This window comes from Macrobrachium nipponense, chromosome 34 (genome assembly GCF_015104395.2).
Source record: "Macrobrachium nipponense isolate FS-2020 chromosome 34, ASM1510439v2, whole genome shotgun sequence".
In the NCBI taxonomy this organism is placed as follows: domain Eukaryota; kingdom Metazoa; phylum Arthropoda; class Malacostraca; order Decapoda; family Palaemonidae; genus Macrobrachium; species Macrobrachium nipponense.
In genome coordinates this window covers 42,080,227-42,106,122 of record NC_061095.1, presented here as the reverse complement: position 1 = coordinate 42,106,122, position 25,896 = coordinate 42,080,227, and the positions used below count along the sequence as shown (strand labels likewise).

The window sequence follows — 25,896 nt, the reverse complement described above, 5'->3', positions numbered from 1 at the left end:
GTGCTACTTAGCCAGGCTAGTAGAGCGCCTATGGAGGTCATGATCAAATACAGAGCCAAAATTGGTGTATATATTTGAATTTTACAGATAAAATATGATACCATAGTTATCAAAGTCATTAACGATATATATATATATATAGTCTCTCTCTCTCTCTCTCTCTCTTTCTTGAAGCAAGCGAGCTTTCGTCTGGAGCTGCCAGACATCCTCGGGCTGGGAAGCTGAGGGTGGACTGATCTTGAAGCGTTGTTGTGTTGTTGGAGATTAAGCCAGCCTTGTGCTGGCACGGGCTCTTGCTCCTTGAGCAGCCCCGTAACTGGAATATCTGTAAAGATACAAAAAACAGTGCTTTGGCGGTTAGTTTTGGAAAGGAGATACGGTGACAGGCAGGATTGCAACCCCTTTGAACCTTACGGTACCCATCAGTAGGAGAGAAAGTTTTATAGCAGTGAGACTCAGCCTAGCTGAAGAGTGCTGAGTAGGAAGAGGAAGCGAGTTTTAGTTTGTGAAGAAGCGTTACCTATAACATTTTAGGCGCATATATATACATGTGTGTAGCATCTGAAAATATTGCAATATATATCAAACCAAACATTAAGCAAGTATTATAGTATATATACATGTTCATGCATACTCACACTTATAGATATGCTCCCAAAGATGTTTATGACTCCCATTGCAACCAGTGAAGTAGAGGGTTTGTGCTTTGTGTGGCTTCATTTTTTTTTTGTTTTTTTTGTTTACAAGGACACTAGGAGATTCCCATGTGTCTATGGAGAAATGCCGTGTGATTCATCCTTTTACCTGGGAGGTGGGTGAGACATTAGGAGATTTCCATATGTCCCTATGTTATTTAAGATGTGTCTGGTGATCTGTGCCGGTGTCAGCTCTATTTCAGTTAGGTTTGATCTGTAAGATTGTGTCCTCTGGGCAGTCTAGTAGGTAGTGTTCGAGGGGCTGGATTGCCTCTCGGTCACAGTACTGACATAACCTGCCCTCATTTCCTATCATTTGCCAGGTGCAGAGGTATCCTAGCCTTAACTGTGTGTGATGACTGAGAGTTTTTCTAGTGGTTTGTTTTGTGATGTCATGCGGCGTTTAGATTGTGACATCCACATACCAACCCTTGGACGTCCTTGACTCTTGTAGGTAGTGACGTCGTACTTCACTCTCTTCTTGGAGTTTTGGCATAGCTTTTTGCCATTTCCTTTAGGTGTGTTAGGATGGTTGCACTTTTATGCTTACTGTACTTGCAGCTGAGGGCACTTTTGGCAAGGAAGTCAGCTTCATCATTTCCCTGGATTCCCACATGGCTGGGTATCCAGTTTAGTGTGACTCTCCTGCCAGCAGCTTGATGTGAATTGGCCAATGATTTTATGGCTGTTATCAGTCACATTTTCTTTTGGATTGTCGCTTTGATAGCGAGTATTGCTCCTTTGGAGTCAATATGCACTGTTGTGTGTCCTTCTTTTAAATTGGAATTTTCTAAGGCTTTTAAGATTGCCATTAGTTCCGCTTGTAGTATGGAGCATTGTTGGATAGCCTCCAGCTTCCTTTGAAGTCTTGGGCAGCCACTGCTGCTGCAGTTGCTGGAGCTTCTGTGTCAACTGAGCCATCAGTGTAATATATGTTTTCAGCTGCTGTGTTCCCGATTGCTTCTTCTGCTGCAGTTTTCATTTGTGCTGCTGTGCACAGTGCTTTGTTTGCCGGTAGTATTGTGAAGTTATACCGGATTGGGTCTTCGACCCTGGGAGGTGGTTTTTGTATCCCTCAGGTGGGACATCCTTTGTTATGTGTTTCACTGTGTCCTGCATACCCAGTTCTCTCAGTGTCTGGAGTATACTGCCCGCATAGGTTTTTGGCGGGTATAGTTCTTCGTGCAAGTTTATACACGCTTGCATTTGTTTTTGTGTGGTCCATTTCTGTCGTTTCTGATGGTTTTGCACAGAAATGGCAATATTTCTTGGCCTATCCTGTGCTTGAGAGACTGCAGTTGTGTCTCTGCCCTCAAGAGACAAATTCTTGTCCACATTGGGGCTCCAAGTATAAGTCTCATTGCGTTGTTTGGATGACTTCCAGCCTCTGCTCTTGATCCTTTCTGAGATTTGTCAGGACTGGTGCTGCGTATTCTACTTGTGCTCTGATGTTTGGTATGTAGAACCTCCTGAGCAGATGGTATGTCGCACCTTCTTGCAATGATGTGATTTTCTTTAGGGCATTAAGCCTATTTTTGTTTTGGCTTGGAGGAGCTGTATTTGCTTCTCAGGAGATAGTGAATCTGCAATGCAGATCCCAGATATGTGTAGCTATCCACCCAGTCTATGAATCTCCTTTCAGTAGAAGGTTGGGTGGATTTTGATCATGTTTTATTGCCATGGCTTTTGTCTGTTTCTGTTGATTTTGAGTCCCAGTTGTGTGCACTTGTCCTCAAGTTTTTGCAAGGCTTCTTGCATCTTTTGGAGCTGTCTTTGAGGGCCGGAGCTGACGATGCAAACATCGTCAGCATATATGAAGACCTCTACTCCTTGTGGTAGCTCGAGATAGGCTACATTTTCCATAAGGACATTGAATAAGAAGGGGCTTAGAATGCCCCCCTGTGGAGTGCCGTTTTCAAGAGAGTAGTATTCTGACATTCTGCCTTGGAACACGACTCTTGCTTCTCTTTCTTGAAGCAAGCGAGCCTTTCGTCCTGGAGCTGCCACAGACATCCTCGGGCTGGGAAGCTGAGGGTGGACTGATCTTGAAGCGGTGTCCGTCTTCGTTTAATATTGGAGTTGACAGCAGGGGCGGGGTCTGGCCCCATGCTGATGTCTACTATTGGATCTGGCGGTGGCGGTAGGTCTTCGTTTTCATTGGTGGCTTGAAGGAACCGGGTCTCAAGCCACTTTCCATGCGTTGATGGTTGCGATACTGTAAGTCCTACAGCCGCCTAGACCTCCTTAGCGGCGCGGTTTCTTACGTCGATGGGCGTTTCGCTATGCTGCGGACGTCACGGCTAACTTGATTATGATTGGCTGCGGGAGTATCTCGTTCGGGGGCGTCGGAGAAGTCCGTACAGCCTTGGAGAAATGGTACGGTAGTGAGAGCCCGCAACCCCGCCCCCGAGGATAATATCAAGCTGTATTATAAAGCCTTCATGAGCTCACATTACCGGGTGAAGAAGAGGACTCAGTCAAGAAAACTTATTTCTGAAAATGTATCCCGACCGACGACACCAAAAATATCGACCTAATTATCTACTACCAGAATCGGAGAGGCGCTCGCGACCTTCTTATGAAAAATAACCCTCTCCACAAGTACGAGACCCCCTGAAGCAGACGCATGTGTGTACCAGTATTACATGCCCAGTCCGCGGTTGCAGCGGCGCCTACGTTGGTATGACTACCATGCGCCTGTCGAAGAGACTCTCGTGCCACGCCCAAGAGGGGGCTATCAAAAATCACGCACGCACCAAACATCAAGAGGCCATCTCCCGGGATGTGATGTGAAGGCCCCTGATGCCCGTCGGTTACGCCTGCTGGAGGCGCTTCTCATCCAGCAAGTAAGACCTACACTAAATACGACGCAGGGAAGAATTCTCCTCCCTACGAGTATGAGAAGACCTGCACCAGCAATGACACCACCGAGCACGACAACTCCACGGAAGACGAACGCCCCCGAACGAGATACTCCCGCAGCCAATCATAATCAAGTTAGCCGTGGACGTCCCGCAGCATAGCGAAACGCCCATCGACGTAACCCGCGCCGCTAAGGAGGTCTAGGCGGCTGCAGGACTTACAGTATCGCAACCATCAACGCATGGAAAGTGGCTTGAGACCTGGTTCAAGCCACCAATGAAAAACGAAGACCTACCGCCACCAGCCAATAGTAGATCAGCATGGGCAGACCCCCTGCTGTCAACTCCAAATATAAACGAGGACGGACACCGCTTCAAGATCAGTCCACCCTCAGCTTCCCCAGACCGAGGATGTCTGGCAGCTCCAGACGAAAGCTCGCTTGCTTCAAGAAATTTAGGGAAGAGAGAGAGATGAGAGAGGAGAGAGGGACATATATATATATATATCGTTAATGACTTTGATAACTATGGTATCATAGTTTATCTGTAAAATTCAAATATTATACACCAATTTTGGCTCTGTATTTGATCATGACCTCCATAGGCGCTCTACTAGCCTGTCTAAGTAGCACGGAAAAAGCCGCTATTCGGAAAATAGAGAAGAATCTCTACAAGTGTAATGCTGCTGAAGTAGCCATTACTTTTAATAAAGTATTATTATTATTATTATTATTATTAAATTCCTGTTGGCTTCTCGATTCTCTCACTCTTCTGGATCTACTGACTTCTGTAACCAGTGAAAATCAAATGGAAATATAAGAGAGGCTTCGTTAGATTACAACACCACAAAGACAGAGCTGAGCTCTCTGAATTCAGATATCTTTATTATGTTATTCATATTGTTGATAAAATGCTTGCAGAAAGCAATAATACAGTGTATATATATATATATATATATATATATATATATATATATATATATATATATATAGGTATATATATATATAATATATATATATATATATACGTATATATAATACATATTCATATTTACACTGACATCATTGTAAAATTTCTGCACCACTCCTATCATTAAGTGTTATCATTATTATTATGAAATAAATGATGATAAATAAACCAGTAAAAGTTGGGTATGTAATAGTTACAGAAGTGATTATATCTATACTTTTTGCTCATTAAATTTCATATTTCTCTTACCATGAAGGCGATGTTAATAATTCTGAAAAACCTTACATTTTTTAACTATTCCTTTCCTGTTTAAAGAGGTATTAAAGAAAATTCGTTAAATACATGAGAGAGCAATTACATTCTCTAAGCCATAACCCGACCTTTCCGTTTTATTGTTAGTTTCACTGAATGAACGAGATCAGAAATTATTTTGTGATATTTTTTTAATATTATAGCTTTGTAACTGTTGTAATACATAACCTAATATATGGACGAATTTCTAGACATGTTTATGTTTGCAGTGTGTGGAGTTATAATTCTAAAAAGATCTTTCTGCAGTTTTTTTTTCCAATGATTCTAGAATAACGTACAACAAAAGAATCCTTCTCATATTCATGAGAAGATATCAACATTGTCTCAGTAATTTGAAATACATTTCAACTTCAGTTCAGTAATTCATTTGAAATTGAAAGAATATTATTAATCTAATGACAATGTGAATAAAGGTTTAACATTTTTTGTGATTATGCTAAAATATATTTTATTGTAATATTAAACTTACATTAACATATTCAAACAGTACATCACGTTGAGGTATGGATCTCAAGGACTGAGGAAGCTGTCGTCGGCAACTCTGGTGATTAGCAATTTGATATACAATGGGATCTGTCTGTACGCTCCGCCCCTCACCCTGTCTACAGTGACAGGGCTCTCCACTAACTACTCCATCACCATCATGGGACTTATCTGTTCCTTCTACATTACCGTCGTAAGTATGATCGCTAACGTTAGCTTCTTCCGTGTTTCCTGAATTCTGTAACACTTTCTGAATCCAAGAAACGGTCTGTTGCTTCTTTCCGGTATGTTGCAAATCACATGATGATGATCTATTTTTGCATTTTTGTCATATGAATACAATTTGAAGCTGTCTGAAACAAAGATTGCAAATGTAAGAAATAGTAGGTTCTTTCTCAAAGCATTTGGTAACTCTGTAAACGATTGTGAATTATACTCAAAACTTTAATACAAAATCGCTCTCAGATGTAACCTTTATTTACTTGAGTGCACGGAAGCCATTATTGCCACACCGATTTAAGCAAACTTATCTAATATATAAGTTTTTTTTCTTTATAACCATGCTAATTTAATTTTTCTAAGATTATGTTTTGCTATTTGTCATAGATTTGCAAATGATTCGAAACCTGATGGACATGAAAGTTAGATCTCTAAAACAAAACGTTTCTGTTGTTTTGATCATGTTTTGGGAGGTTTATGGTGTTTTTTTTATCGGAACACAGCCATCCATTAGCGTTACAGATAAGGAATAGTTTAAGTGTAACATGCAGGGAGTGATACAGAATAAGTAAGTTTTATTTTGTTCCGTCCGGTAATATCTGTGTCGAAAGTGAAGGAAATTTACCCTGTGTGTGTGTGTGTGTTGTCAGATTCCCCTTCATTCCTTGTAAATGCCAAACTCGTAAAGCAGTTTAACAATAATTCTAAATTAATGAGATGCATCTCTAGACTCCTTTATGGCTCCTTAAGGAGAAATAGCTCTTAATATTGAGGCAAGAACCGGTTGAAAACACTGATCAACAAGGTAGGAAGACAGCAAAAAATGCTTTTTACAGGCAGTGGTACAAGGTCCACTGCGAGCTGTTTCTTGCTTTGGACCCAACTGCCTGAGAAGAAGGGACGATTCCTCTTGATGAAGCGACAAATAAAGGCAAAAGTCATGTTTTTTAATTTCATACATTACATTTGTTTCCTCCTGGTATCCTGATATTACATAAGTGGATATGGCTGCAACTTAAAACCATTCTCCATTTTGTTAACGATTTAACTAAGCATCCATTTTTATAAATAACTTTTTCCTTTTATTTCTAGGGTGGTGTCAAGGCAATAGTACTACAGATGTCGTACAAACTATATTTATGTTTTTGGGATGATAACGACCGTGGTTATCTGTTGTTTCTGGATTTCGGCGGACTGAGCAATATCTTCTCGATAGCCAGTGAAGGTGGGAGGATGGAGTTTTTTCAAGTAGGTATTTCTCGTTCAGAATAATAAAGCCAAGGTCAACATAACTTTGAGACTGACTCAGAACGTGTAAATGACATAACGAACAATGTAGAATATAGGTATAACTAACATACCCTTAATGCCTGTCTCAACAAGAGATTTTGAGCAATACTTATTTAAGTAAGCGTTTCGAATGACACTGAAGGTACTACACATACAAGTAAGGCTAAAATTACGTATTTCTACGTTGATTTACATGCCTTACCAGGAATGCGTGATACGACTTCAGCTAATGTAAACAGTATGAAATTTATTTTTCTGAAACAGCAGCACTGATAACATATTACTTATAACAAAGGTATTGCCCTAACCAATTGCTTCCTAGCCACGTAAAAATATCTAATCTTTCTGGCCAGCCCTAGGAGAGCTGTTAATCAGGTCAGTGGTCTGGTTAAACTAAGATATATTTAACATGTTGAAGTACGAAAGTAAAAAAAAGAAATTAAGTCTCTTGTCTGCTATGTTCCATAAATTACATTTCAACAGGGCTCTTCCAAATTCCCATTTGATCCCCGATTTCCTTTTCCTGCCGAGAGCAACCAGACTTGCTGAACAGCAGCACCAATATGCAGTGAATGTGTCTTGCTGTCGAACTTCTAAGTTTCAGAGGACCTTTATTCCTCTCACCTTTGAACTGTGGAACAGCCTCCCTGGGGATGTAGTGCAGTTGGAACTTCAAAAGCTTAAGCGAAGATGCAATGTAATACTACCTTAATTCAATCCAACCTGTATTATAGTATTTCACATAAATTCTTATATAAATTCTAATTAATTATTTTTTTTATTTATCTGATTTTCATATAACATTCTGCATTTCCAATGACCCTCTTTTATTTCTTTCCGTATAAATAGAGTTCATTTTCTATAAAAAAAAAAAAATTAATAATATAATAATAATAATAATAATAATAATAATAATAATAATAATAACTATAATAATAATAATAATAATAATAATAATAATAATGCTAAGATAAGTTATTAAAAACCTTAGGTAAACTAACTTTAATGTAAGAAATATGGGGAATTAAATTATCATATTTATGTTATTTGGAGTAATTTGTTAACTAAACAAAATTAATGCAATATATTTGTTTCGTGGGTCAAATGACACTGTTTAACTAAAAGGAGAGAATTCCTGACTTGGTAACGTGACCACCTTTCGATATTCCCATTGCCCTCCCTCTCTAGGTAGCTGAAATCGGTCATTAAATCTTAGGCTAATGCAAACTCTTATGATACAAAAAAATTTAATCTTTATTTTCCTCAAAATAGCTAACATGAAAAAGGAAATAAAAATGAATCTAAAAATCCCAAAACCACGAGATGCCATTACTGTTCTACATAACCATATTGAATAAAACTATCACACTTATTCGCACTGTCAAATAACCCCCATCAGTCTTTCTCAAAAATATGTCTAGAGAATTAATTTCCGGTAGTGAAAGTCCGAATTTATCTGCAAAAGAAATTACAATAATAAAAAATGGTAATATTAAAGTTCATCAATAATATTAAGTGTTGCACTGCACTTCCTTCTCAGAGCCTCTGAAATAAATGTCGCTGTTCAAAGTTTCAACATCTTTTTCTCTTCCACTCTACCTTATCTGAGATATCTCTAAGTGCCTCCTCAGGCCTTGTTTCACACTGAATGTCTGTCGTATAATTGCCCCATTAATTACCACAGTAGCGATTTTATTCTATTTATTTGCTCTAACAGACGTATGAATTTATGTATGCTAATGGATGTATGAATGTAAGCACGCTAGTCTATTTCTGCTTCTGATGTGCGTGCGTTTTCCAATGTCCCATGTACACATCCTATTTAGTACACTGACGTCACAGTCAGTGCGGTCGGAAATGTTATGTCTTTATCTCGTTTGAACATCATGAAGAATTCACTGTTTATAACTTCTCTGGAGCTCCAAAACACTCGAGGCTGCACTGTTTTTGCATCCAACTGCCTGTCACTCGTTATCGACCTAATTAGTTTATACGTTTTGGATAATAAGAACCACCTCAGAAACGACCTCTGCAGGATGCAAATTGGTATGTATTTAGAAAAAGAAATAATATAGGAAGGGAAATCCCCGAGAAATTTGTGCTTCATTTACAAAATAAAACAAGAAATTATTGTGATTTTCAGAAAAGTTTTCCAAGCTACAAAATATGCTGCATTAATAAAGGAAGTAATTTGCCCAAAAATATTTCAAGAGTCTGATTTTTCAGCTTTGACCCAAGTCCCTACGTACGATACACGTTCTGGTCTGTGCAGGTCCTTGGCTTCTATACTGTGATTGGAAGGTTAGGAGTCAGTCAGATGGGCTACATGCGACTCTCCCCTGTACCGTCTCTTTCTAAAGCCAAAAGGTAAGAGCCACTTTCTCTCTCAGTAGGACAGGTGAAGAAGCCGCTACATGCGTACAATTTCTATTTGGATGCAAATCATGTACATGCATAAAACAACACACTACTCCCCCCCCACCACACACGTACACACACGCACACACACACACACACACACACATATATATATATATATATATATATATATATATATTATATATATATATATATATATATATAATATATATATATGTATATATATGTATATATATAGTATATATATGATATATATATATACTATATATATATATATAATATATATATTATATATATATATACATATATCTATCATACACTGCTACAGCTAGAAAGATAAGAGGCTGGATGTAGGTCCTGACCAGTTCCGACTTTATTTCCAAGCCATCACGAAGGACTGATACATAGTATTAGAAATTACAAATGTATATACCACAGATACAGTGTTCACAAACATACATAACCGTTTTGAGACTACAGGTCCTCAACCACCAACAGGTGTCAATAGTAGACTCAATATATCCACACCTGACAGATGTCAAGGAGGCGTGGGTGGAACCCTCATTAGTACTGCTGCCCTCTACTGTGTTTACAAATACAATAATACTTATTTCATACATCTCTACAGGCTGCCTAAAATATGTACAAATTTCTTTTGATATTAAAGGATCATGTTTATACATGCCTTAACTGATATTTATATTATGGCCATAACTTTCTTTGATAAAGTTAGATTCAATGCTATTCCTTTCCAGTACATTATTAGAATACATAATCTTTTTTGCCCCTTCGCAGTTGATAGTATGATTGCCCTCACCTACATGTAAAAAAAAATAATAATAATAATAATAACACTCTTTACACATGCACATCGCACACTTTTTCTATGTTGTTCTCTTCTCTTTTCCCAGTACTTTTACTTTACCCGTTTGGCCAATATAGAAGTTGTCACAAACGTATATTGAATTTTATATACACATCCTTTTGTATTGTTGGGAGAGTTCTTAATAAGTATATGTTTCATGTTTTTTTTTTCTTAAATTGAGACATTAAACACTAAAATTCTCTGAAAATGGGGGAATATCTTACATATTATCATTACAAGGTGTTACAAGCAAGTTTTTTTGTTTTTTATATTTTAAGGTTCTTTTTGGGTTTGATGTATGGTTTTTTTTTGTCGCTTCTAATCTTATATATATACATTTTATATATATTCAGGGCTACATATACGTAATGCTCTTAAAATTATAGATGTGAAAGCTGCTTTGACCGGAATAAAGACGCGCATAGGAAGAAATATAAGCAAGATTTCTGTAACCACTGTTTACAGATGCTACTTCTCTGTATGAAGCAATCCAAAAAGGGTGAGCGTCCATCATTTTACGACTTCTACAGTGAATTTAATTAATGGAACAGCTGTGCTCAAATCGGAGGCAACATGATTCTTTTTGTACGGCCCAAAATCCCAGAAACAACATAACCTTGACAAGTGGTTTTAAACTTTTTTTTATTCATTCACAATGTCATACATGTCAACAAGTTTATGAATTCCCAGATAGCACTATTTTTTCAATGCTTATGTAAATATGATTCCTTTTATGCACTGGTATAGTTCGTCACGTGTGATTTGAATTTTTTTTTACATTGTGATAAGGTCAGCAGTGCAGTCCATGACAGTGTTCTTAAGATGCTCTTCAGGTTGATCAACATAACTACCGCTGAAGCATTGTAACAGTAGTTCAAACAGTCATACCAAACATTTTCAAAATAGGAATATGAATTACAACAAGTTTTCTTTGAATGTTGAAGTTTTAGGCTGTGTTCAAGCTGCCTGTATGTTGTAAAATGATTTATAGGCATAAAAAATAATCTAAACCTTCTGAGATGTAATCTTAGTTACTAAAGTATTTATTGGTAGAGATTACCTGTTCTTTGAGAAATAAAAGATGACAATGATTTTAATTAGATGGAGAAGATGACTATTAATCGAAATATATTTTAGTATTAATGGCAAGGCGTTTGGGAATACATGTTTTTTTTTCCATTGGATTGAAATATTAATTTTTTAAAAGTCTTTCTGCTCCCTTTTGATGTATAAATATATCATAAGGCAACTTGAAGTGCATGGCCAGAAATTGTTAAAATAGAGATGTGATTGCAAAGAGTTGTAATTATTTCTAGTAATTAAAGAAATCTAACACACCTAGGCCTAGGAAAAAACCTTGGCTTTAACAAAAGAATAAATGCATAGACGAATACTTGCTAGTAAGCAAAATTTTTTTTAATGGTTAAGAAATATAACTTAAACCATTTCATTTTAACGAAAATCGGAATATTCTTCTACAAACAAAAAGTAAATGGTTTCAAAATAACTCCATTGTCACTACTCTTATTGACCAGTGTTACACTAGGTGGTTCATGTTGTGCAGCCAAGCCCACTCAACTTTCTATTTCTGTATTACTTATTTAAATTTGTTCAGCATTGAGGTGTAAAAATAATCAAATAGGACTATTTCATATTTTTATGGTTGCATTTCAAGCAATATTAATGTTATGACAATTTTTTTTATTTCGTTTTTATCTAACATTCAAACTGATGTTTGAAGATGACTTTTTAAAATTTATTTATTTATTTTTGTCAGATGCACCGGCTATGGTTGAACGAAAATTTTGTAAATGTGGAACATGTGAAATTTTCTTACTGTTTTGAAATGTGTGAGAGATTTCACTCGCATGAAACATATTATGGTCTTATTGTATACAACAATTGTATTCTTGCATTGAAACAGTAGATAAATAAGGAGCATGTTAGGTTCCCAATTTGTGAATTTTGAACGAAATCCTATGAAATCGTGTAGTATCACTTATGAGCTTAGCTGTACGAATTGGTTTAACTTGGCAAAAGGAATTACATTTTTAAATGTTTTGTTTTCAACAAATTCCATATATAATTTACTTATCACTGGTGATAGAGGGTTTCCACTGCCATAACAAAATTTTGTGAGTAAAATTCACCATTAATTTAAAATTTACATTCTTTTACACATAATCTAATCAGGTCAACTAGAGTGTTCCTAGGAAATTGGATTTCCAGCAGTGTGATCCTAATCAATTCATATAAACACTCCAGCATATTAGTTGAACCCACCTCTGTGAATAGTGATTCCACATCAAAACTCGCAAGCCTGGATTCACTGTTAATCTGTACATTATTAATTTATGCATTAGGTCCACATTATTTCTTATATCAACATTAGAAATCGTACCTGGTACTAGGTTAAGAATATCCACTTGTTACTTCACTAGTACTATAAGATCCACAACCAGTTTTACTCGTACAGCCATGTTCATAAGTGATACAACATGACTGCGTAGAATTTTCGTTCAAAATTCACTAACTGGTAACTATCATGCTTCATATTTACCTCTTAATTTAATGAGAAAGAACGATTATACCTTAAAATAAGGCCATTATATGTTTCATAAGAACGAAATTTGTCAATAGTTTCAAAACTGTAAGGAAATGTTATGTGTGCCCAAATTTCAGAAAAACAGTGTAGAAACATTTCCAAAACTCTCGTTCAACCAGCGCCATGTATTCGGTAAGGTAGCCCTCAACAAACCAAGGTTCAAATGTAAAATAAATAAAAACTAAAACAAATTTTTATGCCATTTTTAATGTTACATTACAACCATAAAATTCTAAATAAGCCCCAATGTTCCGTGTGGAATTTACATACATTATCAACATAGTATAAGTCACTGTAACAGGAAAAAAGGCTATTTGGCAACTGTTGCATTTGAAATCTTAAATAATACGAAAATAGTCATATTGAACAATATTTGAGTTTGGCAGCTATTTCAGGACAATTAGTATATATTATAGGGAGCATAGAAACCACGTAGACAATCTGAATGGCTGGTTAGGGGGGCGGGGGGAGTTGGGGCGCAAGCTGGCCTGGTTCTGTGTCATGTGATTTAAAAGACACAATAGAGTGACAGAAAGAAGCTTCTAGAACAATTGTGTTTGTGAGTATGAGTGGTGTATCTAAAGAGTCATGATAGGGGAATATAATAAGGTACCATGCAAATAGGTATATGATTCTCGCAATAACTTGTGTTTGTGGAACAGCTGCCTGTGGGAAGGCGCATAGTTTGTGAGTGAAGGTGGTGGACCATTTTCATTATTTCCATTGCACATGTTTTATTGAACATTTTCCATATGCAGTGTCTGAAGCCCATAATTCTGTGAAGTGACTGGGAGACGAGTTTTCCACCTTTTGGTTTGCTTTTAGTTTCATACTCTAAGGACCCTTTTATTTTTTTTCCACAAGTATCAGCTGTTTTTATGATTTTCTACAAGAAGTAACCTTTGTTTTTCCTCAGATGTATTTGATTATGCTCATGTGATAAGGGAATTTTTTGACAGATAGCCATGACTTCGGTCATGGCAGATATTTAATATGATGAGAGATTCAATTTTCCATTTACTACTTATCTGCTAGAAGTAAGGACTGTCATGCGCCTAACTTCTTCAATTCGTTTTTTTTCTGTTGGTATGTTAAGTTTGGTAATAAAAGTGGAATTTGTTTTGATAGACCATGAGTTTTGTTTAGCTATTTATAGATAAGACTGACGCAACTATGGTACGTGGCGACTTGCAGGAAGTAAGCGGTTTTTTTCTTTAATCTTTGGGTATTTGATGATAGGAGGTAGCGATGGGGAGATCACACACATTATTGAAGGCTTTCGATTCGTTTACTTGTAATAGCTTTTCCACTTTCCTATTAAAACCATTATTCAGACGGTTATATTTTTTATTTCTTTATGTGTGCTATTATTGCTCAAAGCACTATTCAGTTTTCTATATACTTAGTCCTGTTTAGAAGTACAAGAACAACTTATTTGTCTGTTTTTGCAGTTCATTGATGACGACCATAAATCTTTTGGGGAAGTTTGTGGTGTCTGACTGTTTTCATATTTCCATAACATCACTCCCAAAACTATGCTCTCTTCTTTGCTAGATAAATCACTATATTTTTCCAAATTGCACAGTACTTTTCGTATCTTTTAAACTATTCATACTTCCAGTTTGTTAAAGCAAAAAATTAAACCGTACACTACGGCACTGATCATATTTTCCATCCAGGTGTTGTTTGATAAATTACCGACACATTTATGACTCGCGTTGGCGGTCCCAGGGCTTATTTCGATCAGCAATATCATTTCATTGTTGTTTTTACATTTAAGATTCCGCTATTCCTCACATCACATAGTGACATAACAATATTCAAGTAGGGAATCTTTCCCCTCTAGCGATATTGAAGATCCTTTTTTCTCAATAGATCTTCAAAATTCGTTTTAGTTTTTAATATCTCAATGTTGATATGCTATCTCCTATAGGCCTGTGTAAACTTGATCCTACCTTATCAAAGCAATTTTTAAAACGCTAAAATTTTTTAGGGAAGCAGTGGAGATGTATGAAAAAAAGGAAAAATTACCCTATTTATAAACATAGCAGTACTAATAAGCTAACCAGTCCCTCCTGCCTGACATTTGTCAGGTGTGGATTTGTGGTCTCATATGATGTGTATGTTTATCTGCATTGACCTTTGAGAATGAAAGGGGATTTCTACCGAAATGAGTTTTTGAGGCCACTCCTACCTTGACATGTCAGTGGGGATCTATAGGCTCAAACAGCTGTGCATGTTTCTTTAGTACTGTCTCTGTCTCTTGTATAATTGTGATTCTGATACGGTGTATCAGTCCCTCGTCGATGGCTTGGAAATAAAGTCGAAATTGATCAAGGCCTATACACCCTGTCTCTTATTTTTAACCTGTGGTATTGTGTGATAAATAATTTAATTTACTAAAGTAATTATATGAATTTATGTATATATAAACTTATATATAATGAATTAGTTTTTAATAGAAGTATGAATGTTAATACTTTAAGTTTTAATGTATTACAATGCAGATCTTCCAACATCTTACTTGAGGGTGCTGCGTTCAGAAATCTTGATAATTCTGTCATTTTTGTAATTGTTGAATGCTTTTCACTGCAGATTGTGTTCTTATTACTTTGTGGGTCAATGCGTCCTGTGGCTGACATTCCTCTTCTCTGGCCTCGTGGCCTACGTGGGCCTACAGCGACTGTGATCCGCTAACCTCCGGAAGGATACGAAACCGACCAGATTCTTCCCTACTTGTGGTCCACAAGATCTCCCACGTGCCCGGCATGGCCGGACTCTTCGCTGCAGCCGTCTACAGTGGCATGCTTAGGTGAGGCTCTGAGCACCTCGTCAGTCAGAGGTCTTTAATGATTATGGGAACAAGGGTGAAGGTTCTCAACTCTCTCTTAATGTAATCTGAAAAGGATTTTTGCAGTGGGATACGCAAGTACTAAGTATCAAAATTCTACGCCCATAGGATTATGTACAACGATATGGCTAGTTAGATATAATATTTAGATATTTTCAGTTAGGTGCTTTGGGTAGGGTGATTAAAAAGACAACATTCAAACAATGTGAGTAATGCGTGTGTGGGACCTGGTTATTTGTGTGCGTATGTGTCCAAATTCCAGATAAAACAGATTTTGAGGAAAAAGCAACATGTTGTTCTTATGTACATAGGTCATGGCATCCTGTGTGCACTGATGCTTGTATTTCGGCGAGCCAGTAAGCTGGAAGGCAGAATGATTTGCTGGCTTATATTTTCAGTATTACCATTTTCTGTTCAGCGCATCTTGAAGTTGAATATATCGTTCTGTGCGTGGTGTCTTTTGGTTAAGACGAATGTAAAGTAACCATTACAACTAATTTTTTGGTGTACATATCTACCGTGAACTGATAGGGTACTTCTTTCAGTCACAAGATCTGATTAAATTCTCCATCACGGACAAAATGTGACAAGCATAGAAATCTATACGTGAAACTTTCTTCGCTATCTCTTGACCTGTTCAGGGAATGACTTGCTGTATTTCAAAATTATACACATCCTACCCATAAGGAAACATAATTGGGTATTGTAAGCTTTGTCGTAAGACCTTAAAGTGTCATTGATATTTTCGAGATTGTTGTGGCAGTGAGTCAAACCTATGTCAAGCTTCCCACATTCTTCCCCACCAAGATGAGAGCTACTTCATTCACTTGTTTGGTAGCACTTGAACCGACATACATGCTCACCAACTGGCTCTTATGATGACCTACTGATCGGGCATTTCTTCCTCCGCTCTAATGCATAATTATAGGAACGAACATATGTATGAGCTTCATGGAATATGTCTAGCAAATCGATAATTATCTGCAGTTCAATTTCTTCTTCTAGCTGAGTTTAGTGACAATGTCGGTTTACTTCATCATTCCCACCACCCATGAAATAGTATAACTGTACATATTGGTGTTCTTCGACACAGTCATTGTTTGGCATCGGCAGTAAGCTACCCAAACGATGATAACGATTTTTCTTGACCTTCTGGCCCCAAATTCCAAAAGGGGGGCCAGCGCCTCCTGCTATCAAGATTGGGGTTAAGACTCCCCTCTCCCCTGATCGGCAAATCAGAAGAGCGTAGGCATTTCTGCCCATTAATATTGTGGGAAACCCTCGTGCCCCCATTCTCATTGGGGTGTTGCCCCCCTTACTACTGAGGGTGCCATATGGGCCCCATATTGTGGAAGCCTATTTGTACCTATAGACACACTTGTACAAATATAGATGTCACCTTCGAAAGTCGTAAAAAAGATGAGGGTGTGTGAAAAAGAGTGGTTATGACTCACCCCGTTCTTAGGTGGGAGGGGTAATCTGGAGGGTAAAATTTGGTAGCCTAGCTTTTCAACTCTGAACGTTGTAATAAATGAGGGGGACAAAAAAAAATGGTTATGCCCCCTCCCCTTTAAATGGCTCTTGAATTTCTGATTTTGATTAAAACTTTCATTGGGGGAGGAGAGTCTATGGTAGAAATTTGGTAGTACTAACTTTCAGCTCCGAAAGTTGTAAGTAATTAGGGGGTATGGAAAAGGGAAGTTATGACCTCATTAGAAATGGCTCTCGAATTTTGGAATTTGCCTAAAACCTTCCCATGGGAGATGGGAGTCTATGGTAACAATTTAGCAGCCCTAGCTTTCATAGCCTGGGTGTGCATAACGAACAAACAGACAAATGAAGCAGGCAAAAATTGAGTTTTATATATATATACTAGCTGACCTCCCCAGAGCTGCCCACAAAACTCCTAATGACAACTGATGAAACTCTCTCTGTCCTCCCAAACCCCCTCAACTTTCTCTCTCTCTCTCTCTCTCTCTCTCTCTCTCTCTCTCTCTCTCTCTCTCTCTCCTGTTAAGATTGTTGCTTCAGTTGAAGCATTGGGAGTGTCACTATTCATCTCAGCAATCTCAAAAGCTATGGATTAGAAATTAATATCTGTAGTTTTTGGTTATTTACAGATGTAACCACCTTACCACCCGCTCCTCACCCCCTTTCTAAACTTGGACTTAAATGGCACCGGAAGTGTTACTATTCATCCCAGTGAACTTGAAAACTATAAATTAGACATTAACATTTGTTGTTTTTAGTTATTTTTATATATCATCTCATTCCACTCCTTTTCACCTCCCCCTTCCTTTCTATTGGGCCTGAACTTGGATTTGAAGGCCATTGGGAGTGTCACTATGCATGTCAGCAACCTCAAAAACATGTGGATTAGACAGTGTTTTCTCAACTTTTTTTCACCAACGCACACCTAAGATCTCATAAGAATATCTGTCATTTTCTGTTATTTTTATATGTCAACCCCTTCCCACCCCCTTCACTCAGTAGTAAGGGTTCAAACAAACCCCTTTATTACCGGGGGCTAAAGTTGGACTTGACAGGCAACGGAATTGTCACTACTCATCTCAGAGACCTCAAAAAACTACAGATTAGAAACTAATATTTGTTATTTTTGTTGCCCCTTCACACCCCTTCTCATCTCCTCCTCTTCCTATCAGGGCTGAACAAAGAATTCAAGGCCATCTGAAGCATCAACATTCATCTCAGTGTCCTTGAAAGCTATGGATTAGACACTAATATCTGTTGTTTTGGTTATATTTACATGTCACCCTCTTCCTAACAATTCACACACCTCTTCCTATTGGGTTAAACTTGGACTGGAAGGGCAACAGGAGTGTCACTATCCATATCAGCAACCTCAAAAACTATGGATCAGAAAGTAATATCTTTTGTTTTTGGTTATTTTCATATGTCATCCCCTTCCCACCCCTTTTCAACCCCCCTCCCTAGGGCTGCACGTGGACTTGAAGGACATTGGGAGGGTCATTATTCATCTCAGCAACCTCGAAAACTATGGGTTCTACTCTCGTATCAGTTTTTCTTGCTTTTTTTTTACATCACCCTTCCCATCCCTTTTCAAACCCTTCTCTATTGGGGCTGAACATGGAATTATAGGGAACCAGGAGTGTCATTGTTTATCTCAGCAACCTCAAAAACTATGGATTAGACAAGTGTTTCTCAAACTTTTTTTTTACCAACGGCACACCTAAGATCTCATAAGAATAACATAGCAAACTTGTCCAAATTTAAAAATTATATACATCTAAATATTATGAGATGGAACCACAACTTTATTTCAATATTTCTATTCAGTCAAGTGCGAAGCCTGTGTCTGGTGTGTTTTGCGACTTCTTCAATATTTGGTTGAATGTGCGATAAGCAGAACCTCATTTCTTCTTCAGTTTGATGTTATTTATGGTTGAGAATCCTAATTCACATAAATAAGAAGTAGAGGTTTGTAACGGAAATGATGAATGTCTCTTTTTTCGGTCAAAATATGCAAACAATTCCTTGTATAATTCGTGAACGCGAATTAACACTTTAACTTTCCACCGCCATCGAACTTTCGTATGCAAAAGTAATTTAACATGCTGTGACTCCATTTCTTTGCGTAGTTGTTCTAATAATCTTGACGCAAGGCCCTACTTTTAATATAATTGACTCTTTCAACTCCCTGGTGCACGCTTGTTGTAAATCTTCCTGTGATATTTTTGAAACGAGAACTTCTGTGTAGAAAGCATTGATTATGAATAAGATCTGAGCTTTCTTTTTCGAGGAGGGATACAAATCCTTTGAGACAGCCTTACACACATGGGGCTCAGTCAGTGCAAATGCCGACACAAGACCTCCAAGTTAAGTTAATTTCTTTAAAGTAGCCTGTTATCATATATATATAAAAAAAATGTAAGTCTTACTATTCACGTGGAACCGAAATCTTATTTTCGGATGTCTCGTGGCACAGCGGTTGAGAATCACTGGTTCAGACAATAATATCTCTTGTTTTCATTAATTTTTATTTTGACGCCTTTCCAACCACCCTTTCCAGATCCCCCTTTGGTGCCAGTAATGCCTTAGCCCCACAGTATTCTTTCCCCGATGGTAAGTTGAATGTATACCAAGTTTGGTTGAAATTGTTTAATGCGTGTAAAAGTGTATGGGGTGCAAATACAAACACATACATACATACATCCATATATTTATATATATATATATATATATATATATATATATATATATTATATATATATATTATATATATATATGTATATATATATATATATATATTACACACACACACACACACACCACACATATATATATATATATATATATATATATATATATATATATATATATATATATATTATATATATACACACACACACACGCACACACACACACACATATATATATAATATATATATATATCTATTATATATATATATATATATATATAGATATATATATATATATATATATATATATTCGTTAGAACTGAATGGTAACTAGTGGAGTTATTTATTTATTAAGATTACAAGCTTTCAAGGACTACTAGTTCTCATTATCATTTTGATACTTGATAATGAGGACTGGTTGTCCTTGAAAGCTTGTAACGTTTTTGAATAAATAACTCCGCTAGTTACCATCCAGTTTTAATGAGGTTCTCCTAGTATTTGTACCATTCATGTATATGATATATATATATATATATATATATATATATATATATATATATATATATATATATATATATATATATATATATGTATATATATGTATATATATATATATATATATATATATATATATATATATATATATATATATATATATATATATATATTTATGATATATATATATATATATATATATATATATATATATATATATATATACATATATATATATATATAATATATATATATATATATATATATATATGCATATATATATATATATATATGATATATATATATATATATATATATATATATATATATATATATATATATATCTATATACATATATATATATATATATATATATATATATATATATATATATACTATATATATATATATATATATATGTATATATATATATATATATATATATATATATATATATATATATATATATATATATATATATATATATATATATATATATATATATATATATATATACATATATATATATATATATATATATATATATATATATATATATATATATATATATATATATATACATTTGCTATAGAATTCCTGACATTCGCATTATTTTGTAGTTTTCCTAAAATTCAATTGTAGGCATAGAGTAAAAATGCGACAAATTATACAAAAATATGTAATTTTTACTCTTTAGAAATTGGTTAAATACAAAAACTATAGTGGCCTTTGCTTTTAATGAATATGCAATATACAAACGTGAGTTAAGCTGTATGGTGTAGAATTAATCTGTTCTTGACTATCAAACTGTTCTGATAGTCCGTCCACTTTTAATCTTTGTTTTAATGTCACATGCAGTGTGGTTGAACATGACAAAAAATATTAGATTAAATTTAAAAGGTATCACAGTATTTCTTCTTTGTTACTATCTATTTCACTCACAATCAAAATGCTGTATTATCCCATTTCCTCGTGAAGTTTCATTTTAATATGATGAAAAATTTGAGAGAAGGAACAAATGAAAAGCTAATGCTCTTCCTTATCAGCTCTGTGTCATCGTACGCGAATTCCTCAGCATCTCTGATCTGGCAGGATTTGTTGAGTGAAATGAACTTCTTCAAAGGATATTCGGATATGGCGGCGACCAGGATGCTTAAATTCCTCTGTAAGTATTTTCTGAATATTGCTAAAAGCTTATTGTTCGAAAATATCTCCAGTATTAATTTTTTTTTTATATTTAATCCATTAAACTAATTATGTGTAATTATGTTTTTTTTGTTTTTCAAAAATAATGACATCATTAATGAAATTAACGTTAGGAATAATGCAAGGTGCAATGAACTTGCATTTTGAAAGAATGAGATTGTGAGAGGTTGTGCCGGGTAAGGCTGCTAAAAAATGCCATATCATGAACGAGCTTTATCCCATAAATAGCGATATTCGCTTTATGAGATGTGGCATGATAAATGGTTCTGGAAATGTGGAATACGTAAGAAAATACCCCATCAACTAAATTTCCCTTAAATAATTGACAGCCGCCTCTAGTAAAGATAAAAAAAAAATATTCTGAAAATACTGAGGAGGCTAAGGAATACCCAAAATCCATCAATCTCCCAGTTCCTCGTTCATGACGGTCGTCTCTGGAAAAGAAGTAGATTAAATGGTTCTGGAAATACTCAGAGGATAGAATATACCAGCTTCTTAAATGTCATCTCTCACCCCTTTATTAAGGATAATAGTTTTATCTGTTAAAGAAGTTAAAATGTTCTGAAAAGACGTTTAAGGGTACAGAATATTGTATATTGTAAACCGTCTTCGCCTTTTCCTTTAAAGGATGATTCTCTCCTTGGGAATAGGAGTGGGTTGAATGCTTCTGGAAATCCTGTTATGGATAGATGTTACCAGACTCCGTAAAGCTCCCACACCTTTGCCCCTTCAAAGATTCTGTAAACCTCCTTCTTATTTTCTTCAGCAAATGATGGCAGATGCAACTTTAAAAAATACATTGAAAAAAGAAATTAGAAAAAGTCTTATTCTCTAAAGTAACCCCGCCCCCTCCCTCTTTTAAATTTCACAACTTAAACGGTGACATTACCTATCAGAACTGCTTCAGGAAATCCTAATGATGGTATCGAATACCAGACCCAGGAAGCCTTCCTCATATCACTTCTTACTTGTTGGAAAATGTCTCTAGAAAAAGGAAGGCTAAATGGCCCTTGAAACACCAAAGAGGCAGGGAAATGCTAGAGTCAGGAAACTTCCCCCAGTTCTCCCTTGCAGTGATTTTCGAAATTTTGAGGAGGGAAGAAAATACCAGGTTCTATAAATGCAGCCCACTTTTTACCCCTTATTAGTGAAAAGAGACAGGTTAAACGTTTCTTATGCTAAACCGCTCTCTAAAACATTTTTTTTTTCTTTTAATACCCGATAGGGCAGAGAATGCATCTTTAAAACTCCGAAAAGTTTCTCCCAATAAAAGATGACGGTCCCATTTCGAAATGAGGTGGGTTTAATCATTCTGGAAATACCGGAGAAGGTAGAGAATATCTGATTATCTGAACTTTCTCATTTTTCAGCTGCTGTGATTGGAGTGTCAGCCATCGGCTTTGCGATGCTTGTGAAGCAGCTGGGAAGCATCGTAGCGGTGACAAACAGCTTCTTGAACGCCCTTGGTGGGTCTATGATTGGCATTTTCATTGCTGGCATGTTTGCCCCATGGGTTAATACAAAGGTCAGTGGTTTCCATCATGAGAAATTGTCATGTAGTAGCTATATCCTATATTATCTTCATTAGCTAAAGGTTTCTGTTGATTTTATAAGCTATAAAATAATGCAGAAGTAGTTGTCATTTAAATATACATGTATTTTATATATTTCCTCTTTTCACAAATAAAATAAATCCAAGAAACTTCCAGTGTAAATATAACGGATATTAGCTGCTTAATAAAGAAAAAAATAACGGTAACTTTTGTTGATCAGAAATTCGGAAACACAATCTTCAATCACGCATTCCTCGTTTTTGCTTCCAACTTATTACCTACGATCATATAAAGGTTGAATTATATTATTGGCCATGTCTTAATAAAAATTCCCGCATGATCTGTCAACAAAGAATGCATAACATGCTATTCAGTCTTTCTTTAATCTTTAAGAGGATAAAGTAGAAAACCCATAGTTACTTTAACATTTGTTTCAGAAGAATGATAAGAGTTGTACAGTAGGAGTAATGTTATTCTCTCTCTCTCTCTCTCTCTCTCTCTCTCTCTCTCTCTCATTTTTATTTCCATCAACACAGAAATCAGCTTTTGCACTCCCCACAAAAAGTTCTGTATATCCTATTCAATACCTGCAAGTTGACTGTGGAACGAGCTTGTGTACTTAATTTTTCCAAAAGATAACTATTACCTAATAGCTTTCCTCTTATCAATCTTTCGAGCTATTTCTTTAAGGTTTAACTTTTCTGTGTCTACCAGATAACAAGTAATCCGCTTACCCTTTCTCAGATATCTCAGGGTATGAGAGCACTGCTGAGATAGCACTGATCGACCAGCGCTAGTTATAAACTGAATAATTTCTTCGTTACAACTAAGTCAGTTTCTCTGGCATCCCCTCTCATGTCCTAATCTTGTAATTTTTCTGACATCATTTCAGGGTGCATATGCAGGGTTTATTACGACATTATCCTTCAACATGTGGCTGCTAGTTGGACAATTCATAACTGGTTTTGAAAAACCAGAGATGCTTCCATTGTCAATAGAAGGTTGCCCAAAAAATCTATACCATTTAAATTCGACTTCAAATCTTTTAATTGATTACACAACAGAAAATCTGTCATATTCAACAAAAATGCCTGAAGACGAACCACATGAAGAGTAAGTGACAAAGTGTTTGTTGAAACTTCGATTGTGATGTTATTTTTACTTTATTATTTTTATATCAATCATATGTTGTACATTCAATACGTAAAAAGCTCTGTCATATTATCACATAATTAAATACCTACAACACACACACACACACACACACACACACACACACACACACACACACACACATATAGTATATATATATATATATATATATATATATATATATATATATATATATATATATATATATATAGATATATATATATAAATAAATGTACATCTTAATATACATTTGACTTACTATCAATCTGGAAAATAATATTATGGATGAGACATCACTGGCACCAAAGTGGGTGTAGGTGGGAAGGGGGTGACATAGAAATAACCGAAAATGATAGATATTTGTCCAATCCATCGTTTTATAGGTTGCTGAGATAAATAATGACTCTCCCCTATACCCTTTCAGACCAAGTTCATCCCCAATAGGAACAGGCGGGGAAATAGTGAGAAGTGGTGAAGAATAAAATGTAAAAATTAGAGATACCATTGTCACCTCTATAGTTTTTGAGGTTGATGAGATGAATAGTGACACTCCGATGCCCTTCAAGTCCAAGTCCACCAATCAATTATAATTTCCCTTTATCAATATCTGAGGTAGATCGATTTGGATACTGAAGATTTCATGCTTTATGCCTTTTGTGTGTAAGTGTGTGTGTATATATATATATATATACATATATATATATATATATATATATATATATATATATATATATATATAATATATATATGTATAACAGAAAGTTAGGAACGTGATAAATCCATAAATAAAGATAAATGCCACGAAGGTAAAAATAAACGAAGGAGTCTGTGAGATCTTTCGGCTGAAAAGCCCTTTACTGAAGCAGCTACTAGGAAAATAAACGAGGAGTCTGCGAGATCTTTCGCTGAAAAGCCCTTTACTGAAGCAGCTACTTGCAAGGAAAAATAAACGAAGGAGTCTGCGAGATCTTTCGGCTGAAAAGCCCTTTACTGAAGCAGCTACTGCAAAGGAAAAATAAACGAAGGAGTCTGCGAGATCTTTCGCTGAAAAGCCCTTTACTGAAGCAGCTGCTTCAGTAAAGGGCTTTTCAGCCGAAAGATCTCGCAGACTCCTTCGTTTATTTTTCCTTCGTGGCATTTTATCTTTATATATTAGTATAATTATAATATAATATATAATATATATATCTATATATATATATATTATAATATAATATATCTATATATGTGTGTGTTGTGGTGTGTGTGTGGGTGTGCGTCTTGTGGCATGTGGATATATATATATATATATATATATATATATATATATATAATATTATAATTATATATCTATATATATATATTACTATATAGAATATATATTATTAATAAATATATATAATATATATTATATATTATATATATATATATATATATATATATAATCTTTACATAGATATAATTACATAATATCTATATAATTATAATATATATATATTATAATATAATTATATATATAATATATATATAATATATATTATATATATATAATATGATATATATATATATAGATATATATATATATATATATATATATCTAATATATAATATATATATAATATATATATATTATACTAATATATATGTCCGTGGTGTGTGTGTGGTGTGTAGTGTGCGTTGTGCATGTATAACCTATTATATATATATAATATATATATAATATATATAATATATATCTATATTATATTAAGATATATAACATATATATATTATATATATATAATATATATATGTATATATC

General features: G+C 35.2%; 1 protein-coding gene across 1 annotated transcript in view; it reads left to right on the top strand.

The window, feature by feature from the left end:
* Positions 1-25,896, top strand: part of LOC135207696 (sodium-coupled monocarboxylate transporter 1-like) — a 157,226-nt gene that overhangs the window by 131,002 nt on the left and 328 nt on the right. The window contains exons 3-5 of the mRNA XM_064239527.1: positions 21,252-21,370; positions 22,782-22,936; positions 23,857-24,077. Of these exons, the coding sequence (XP_064095597.1) occupies positions 21,252-21,370; positions 22,782-22,936; positions 23,857-24,077 (495 nt within the window). The remainder of the gene's footprint in view (positions 1-21,251; positions 21,371-22,781; positions 22,937-23,856; positions 24,078-25,896) is intronic.